Raw genomic sequence first — 6,911 nt, 5'->3', positions numbered from 1 at the left:
ACATCGGTTTTACAAAGAAATTTCGCACTGGATTAAAAATCGTCACTACGGTCGCTGCATGCGTGCATCAAAACATTGAACCCCCAAAAAAAAGGAGTGGAGTAAAGGCATGTGCCGATAAATCATCGGTTATGTGACATATCATGATATTAAACATGCGCACAATCATTATCATGGGCATTTTAAATGATCATCGTTACCCCTGCGTTCTTTTTAGGCATATTTAGGCACTGTTTATCCTCCCAAGCTACAATCCGAATGGCTAGTGTTAATTAACACCTTTGCTACGAGAGCTAACTCTTTTTAAAAAGACGAGTAGTTTGTTCACGTCATGGCCTGAATATTCTGAAAACACAACTAAAAAAATGGTAGCAGTTTCCACAATTAGCGGCAGTTAGCTGTATCGAGATTTAAATATATCGTAAACATTGTCATTTTCTAGTAATTACCGCATTGTCCATGTTATAGTGCAGTTTTGCTTTCTAGCTTAAAACGAATAAAGCATAAAAGGCTAAAATATCATTTAGCTAGATGTTGGCTTTGCCTGATTTCCAAGTCTAAAGAAAATGAACGACATAATTATTGTAACATCAGCATGACGTGAACGTGCTATTATGCAAGATATGAAGCCAGCGAGTGATCGCAAATAAACAAAACGTCAACAGCACAACACGCTAGAAACAATCCGAACACTAGAAGTGAGCTGAATCCTGGTTCTGAAATGTAGCACGTGCAGGTAATTACTTTCAAAATGATAACATCGTAAACCGCAATAACAAGTTAGGCAGTTTCTGCGATATGAAAAGGTAATATCGGCACATGCCTTAGTGGAATAGTCATAACAATGCCTCATTTATTAATATTCACAGTTGCAGGAAATAGTCTTTGGATTGAAGCAGGATGTTTTTTCTCTCTCTCGTGATAATGCAGCCCATGAAAAGCTCTATTTATAAAACAGCATAAACACAAATCCAATAGCCAAGCCGCCATGCTTTTCCTGTTTTTTTTTTGTTTGTTTGTTTTTTTTTTGATAATAATAAGTCGTAAAATCTTGTTCAAGTCTGACGAATAATAACACTTTGATTTGAACCTCAGTTAATGCTGGTATGTTTGTACACTGGCCCTTGATGCTTAAGAGTTATTGCATTGGAAATACAACCATGACCTCTTGTCATCTGTCTCTCTCTCTCTCTCTCTCTCTCTGTTTATCTATCTCACCTGTCTCACTCTTTGTTTCTCTGTCTCTCTTCCCATCCCCACCCCAGTCGCAGTCTGATTTCTGGGTGGTAGCTCTCTCCATTTCCACCCTCTCTCTCTCTCCATCATGATGTTGGCATGGTTGTATAGTCCTCACCCCCCACCTTTCTCCTTCTCTCCCTCTCTCTCTCCGCCTCTTTTTCTCCATCTACCTCCTCTCTATATCTTCCCCAAACCCCTCTCCTCCAACCACTCCACCCCCCCACCCTCCACTCCGCCCCACCCCTCAGTCGCTGTCTGATTTGTCTTCCTTGGTGGTGGTAGCGTGGTTATACAGGCCCTGGGCCATCAGGTGCAGTGCCAGCGTGTTCTTGATTCCTGAAGCCTTCTTGATTTTGGCCCTCTTGTTCTGGAACCAGATTTTGATCTGCGACTCGTTAAGGCCCAGCTCGTTGGCCAGGCTCTGCCGTCGCTGCTCCGTCAGGTAGCGGTTTGACTGGAACTCTGCCTTCAGGCGCTGCAGCTGCTCGGCAGTGAAGGCGGTGCGCGGCCGCTTGTCTTCCTTGCTGCTGCTCTTCTTCTTTGGTCTGCGGGTTCGGGGACCTGCGGTGGGCGTGGCTATGTTGAGTTGGAATAAATAACAGCAAGGCAAGGCAGTTTGGAAACAGCATGCTAAGCATTGCATCCCTTACTCAGCAAAATCACCAATGTTGGATTAACCCTTACAGTGTTGAATTAACACCTTAAGTCTAGCGTTTAATTAACTCTTGGTGTTCAAATGACACATACCCTGCCGTATCGCCATCTACACTGTTCACCGCCTGCACAGTTCAATTAACACTCATATTAGCTCTTAAAATGTTGACGTTAGCCTCACAGTGTTGGTTTAACACCTACAGTGCTGAATTAGCACTTACCGTGTCCACAGCACGTAAGCAGTTACGTCCCTTACTCAGCAAAATAACCGGTGTTGAATTAACCCTTATTGTGTTCAATTAACGCCTCCAGTTAAGCGTATAATGAACACTTGCAGCGTTTAATTAACTTTTGGTGTTCAAATGACACCTACAGTGTTGAATTACCACCTACACTGTTCACATACAGTTGAACTAACACTTATATTATCTATTGAAATGTTGAATTTAGCCTTACGATGTTATAGCACGTAGCATGTCCACGTGTGTCTAGCTGCACTGTAATAAAGTAAGCTCATATCAGCTCATGATGAAATGGTTGAGCCAAACTCTTCATTTGAAATCAGTATTTTTCTCAAAATGGCTTCATGCTCATACAATCAGTTATACAACAAGTTACGAAGGTTATGGACAAGGACACCATTAGCATTCATACTTTTTCTTACTACATTTTTAACAAAATCCTACACAATCGCCGACACGTTCAAATTTGCACAAGGTCTGATATAAGATATTGTTCATCTTCCTAAAAATACATGCACAGAGTATCATCTATACAAACTTTGGTCTCGTAAAATCTGGTGTGCTGATATAATCCAACAATGGCAGAAAACTACGAAGAAGTTACATTTCCCCACCATTTTATCCCTTTATTCTACTATTTATTTTTAAGAGGCTTTAATTCCCTGGTCTATGAAGACGCATTATAGACATGGGGTGGGTGTTCAAAAGTAAAAACCCATCCACAGTGACAGTTATCTATATTTATACCACTACCTCGCTAAAATAATGCAATAGTATGATTGTGTTTGTCGAGTAAAAGCAAATTCTGTAGGAATTCCAAAACATGAGCGCAATTTTATTGGATTTTTATAAAAATAAAGTTACCAGTAGTATCCCATCCCAGCCCTTTAATATCTCTAACCTTACCTTAACCTTAACCTTAACCTTGGTTACTATTCGTAGTACAAGTTGAATTCTTACGAATTAATTTTGTCAGATTGTTTTGTGGTTATAATAACACTGGGAATTTATTTTTTGCTGTGTGATTACATTTCCAATGTGCATAAATAAGAAAATGATTTATTTGCAAATTCATCCATCCATCCACTCATTCATTCATTCATTGACGTCTATAAAGCTATTGAGTAACCCAGTTGTTTAGAATTATTATTATTATTATTATTATTATTATTATTATTATTATTATTATTGGTGTTTGGGTGAATCTTGGGTAATTTTGGTTCACAAAGGCATAATCCAGGGGTTTACGCTTGAGCTTCAAAACTCCAGATGTTAGATTTTTCTGCGATGTATAAACGACTCCACAACGATTTATTCGTAAGAATTCGCCTGATCAGCTTGTCTGACAGTTGGCTACCACTGGTTAAGGTTAGGGCAAGAGTCTGGTAGCTTTAATCCCGACTTTATTTCTGTAAAATGTAACGAAATGACTGTCGCGTGGTGGATACGAATTTCGCCTGGATTATAAGGATATAGTCCAGTAGTACAGTAGTATAGTAGTATGGTAGTATAGTAGTATAGTAGTCCATTTCCTGTAGAATATAGTAGATATAATAAAATTTATTGTTGCTGGGGAAAAACCTCTCATCATGAATATTAAAGATGGGCTCCATTTTGAGCATTTTATAGTGGAAATGTGGGCTTGAGATTGCATAGTCTTCATCATGCTGTGCTTTAAAGAGTAAAACGCAAATTCAGCGCAGTATTTCATTTGAAAAAACAAACAAACAAAAAACAAAAACGCGATTTTAGGGTTGACCTTTAGCGTCGGATTAAAAAAAAAAAAAAAAAACACCCGCAAATATGAAAATGGATTTTATATGTTTATCCAATATCATATATTCCATGTTATTCCATTCTAAAACACGGATATAAGCTTAAAAATATTTTTTAAAATTTTAATTTAGAAAAGCAAATTAGTTCAAGACAAAAATTCAGCCCCCCAAAAAAGGTTTGGTTCGCAGGGAAAAAAATGCTTCTTTAGCCAAAACGACTGATTTGAATAATTTTGGTTGATGTTACAGATTTATTAAGGCTTATTTTTTATAACCAATAGTGGGTGAAATTTCAATTTTCTTGGCACCCCTGCTTTAGTTTTTGAAGCAGTCGGTGCATTATGCATGATGGATGATTTATTCGTTCATTACATTTTTTTAAAATAAATAAATTAATTAATTAATGTGTTAAACAGCCTTATTCACAAATGAAGTGCCACTTAAACTCATCTTAAATCCATTTTTGGACCATTTCGTATAACTGAAGACAGCCAGAGGCGTCCTGCAGTCCATTGTCCCAAAAATATGCTAATGAACTTGGAAGAAGAAGAAGAAGAAAAAGAAGAAGAAGAAGACTGGCATCGCAGAGCAATAAATTATTTCTTTTATAGGCATTATGCAATCCTATTAATATAAGAATACAGTTATAACCCGATTTAGGAATAAAATATTTATATATCTACTCCTATAGTAGCTATGAGTGTATCCATGAATGGTTGAGCCCATGGATAGGTTTAGCTATAGGTTCTGTTTAAAATCAATACTTTTTGGTTGTAAATTGAAGTGAATTGATTAAAAAATATAAATAATTTGCTAGTATTATTTTATTTACACACAGAAAAAAACATGGACTTGATTATTAAAACATGATTATTCCATTATTTTTGGTGTTGTTGTGATTTTTGGTTGATTTGAACAAAATAGATTTTGAACAAAAATGCAAGCTAGCTGACTTTATTTATTTTTAAATAAATATATATTTAGTTATTTATTTTAGCTAGCTAGCTATATCTTTGCAAATTCTCTAGCAACCTATGCAATACCTTTCATGGCAGCTACATTGCTTGGTTTTTATTTGTAGTTTTGTGTTTAGTTTTCTGTGTTGTTCCAGAAAGAAATAAACTTTAATAAGCAATAAATCAGTGAGCTGTTGTTAGCGCTGTGCTAATTCCATTACACTGAATCAAATAAACATGATAGGGCTAACTAGTTAATTACCTCAGCGCTAAAACAAGCTTTTGTAAAGCTCTGGACTCGAGAATTTCAGTCATGTTTCACACAAACTTCACTATTTCACCTCACAGAAAGATTAAACTCGTTATATTAGTAACTTAAATATCTTTGTTACACATTAGCAACGCAAAATTGTCGCTATAATCTTTAACTTGTCAGAAAAAGAAGCTAGCAAAGCGTCGCTAGCCAGTTGCTAATATTACTCGCTATGCTAAAGGGCAAAAAAATACCACAGCAACAGTAAAATTCAACACTGTAGGATTGTAAGTGTAAATTCAGCACCGTAAGAGTTAATTCTACATATTTCTGTTTAAATTCAACACTTCAGGTGTTTAGCATGTTTGAGGCTGTAAGAGTTAATTCAACCTTGGGATTTTTGTTGTGTGAACCAACAGCAGTAACAAACATCACATTTAAGTTCACGGCTCATACATCAACATTATCATAAATATTATAAATATAATTATTCATTTCATTTTTAAAATGTAATGTTTTAATACTGAATTTTTTTTTTCAGTGCTAATCCTATACATTGCACATGCTAATGCCTCTGTGGCTGAGCTCCAGCCTATAAGCTGCACTTTATACTTTAACTGTTTGTTGTCCACACTGGTTTACATGATTCATTTCAAAGAGATATACATTATTGAGATTTGAACTATTATTCCATTAAACACTAAATATTACACACTTATTTTACGGAAGAAAAAAAAATAGAGAGACACTTGTATCCATTTTAGAGAGAGTGAAAATTTCAGGTCATGACTTATAATAATCTTTATAATTTTTTTTAAAATCATGATTATACATTTAAATTTTTATTTTAAAAACGGGTATGATTGATGAGTACTATAATAATAATAATAATAATAATAATAATAATAATAAGTGTTATTATTATTATTATTATTATTATTATTATTATGTGACACTGAGCGTTTGTTTTTTTAAAATTACTTTTTGGATTGTTGATAAGTGAAAACAGGCTGATGACATTTTGTCTTATTGTGTTAATAATTGATTTGTAAAAAAAACCTAATCCATTTATTTATTTATTTATTTCGCTTTTATGGTAGTAACAGTTTGGACAGAAACATGCCCTATATTTGTCTTCAACTCTGATTTCCTGCTTAGAAAAAGTGATTTTATTTTGAAATGCATTAGAGTCTGATCTATGGGAATTGCATAACTTATTATAGAGTGGTAAATTATTATTATTATATAAATTATACCTAGTGGCCATCTAATTTATTTCTTCTGAAGAGATCTGAGATCTATGAGATTGTGCCTGTAGATAGACAGAGCTGTAATCTGCTGTTTATTGTGATCAGGTGATTTATTATTATTATTGTTATTATTATTATTATTATACAGAGCGACTGGGTCATGACTGTAGTGCGATGTTACAATAACTGGACAAAAAAGAAGACGTGATCTGGCGTGGGAAAGTATCGTGCTGAACTTTTTAAGGTGTGAAGCAGATGGATTGTGTGGGGTTGTGTTTATCTGGAGCTGTGTTACCTGCTGAGGGTCTGTCCGAGTAGCGCGTGCAGTAAACCCACGCGGGCCACAGCATGGGCTGGCTCTGGGTTAAAGTGGACGAGTTGGGCTGAGAAAGCTCCGAGTCCGAGCTCAGGCACTGCTCCTTGCTTTCTCCTCGCCCCTTCAGCGGCTCGTCGTCGCTCACCGGGTCCGCTTTCTTGCCGGTGTGCGGTGTGGAGGTGCTCTCCGTGGACACCTGTCCCACCTGTCCGACCTCCGCCGGGTG

The 6,911-nt window shown here is 36.3% G+C and overlaps 1 protein-coding gene across 2 annotated transcripts in view; it reads right to left on the bottom strand.

Moving 5' to 3' along the window:
• Nucleotides 1-1,481: 1,481 nt before the first annotated feature.
• The window catches only part of en2a (engrailed homeobox 2a), a 6,135-nt gene continuing 705 nt past the window's right edge, over nt 1,482-6,911 (bottom strand). Inside the window, exons 1-2 of one of the 2 annotated variants that reach the window (XM_026936218.3) lie at nt 6,665-6,911; nt 1,482-1,815 (exon numbers count right to left, since the gene is read on the bottom strand). The exon at nt 6,665-6,911 is cut by the window's right edge and continues 705 nt beyond it. In XM_026936218.3, coding sequence (XP_026792019.3) covers nt 1,484-1,815; nt 6,665-6,911 — 579 coding nt within the window. In that variant the 3' untranslated portion in view covers nt 1,482-1,483. The remainder of the gene's footprint in view (nt 1,816-6,664) is intronic. The other variant, XM_034303331.2, reaches the window with a different exon arrangement.

This window comes from Pangasianodon hypophthalmus, chromosome 4 (assembly GCF_027358585.1).
Source record: "Pangasianodon hypophthalmus isolate fPanHyp1 chromosome 4, fPanHyp1.pri, whole genome shotgun sequence".
NCBI classification, from domain to species: domain Eukaryota; kingdom Metazoa; phylum Chordata; class Actinopteri; order Siluriformes; family Pangasiidae; genus Pangasianodon; species Pangasianodon hypophthalmus.
Note: the sequence above shows the minus strand (reverse complement) of the source record. Positions and strands in the feature narration are given on the sequence as shown.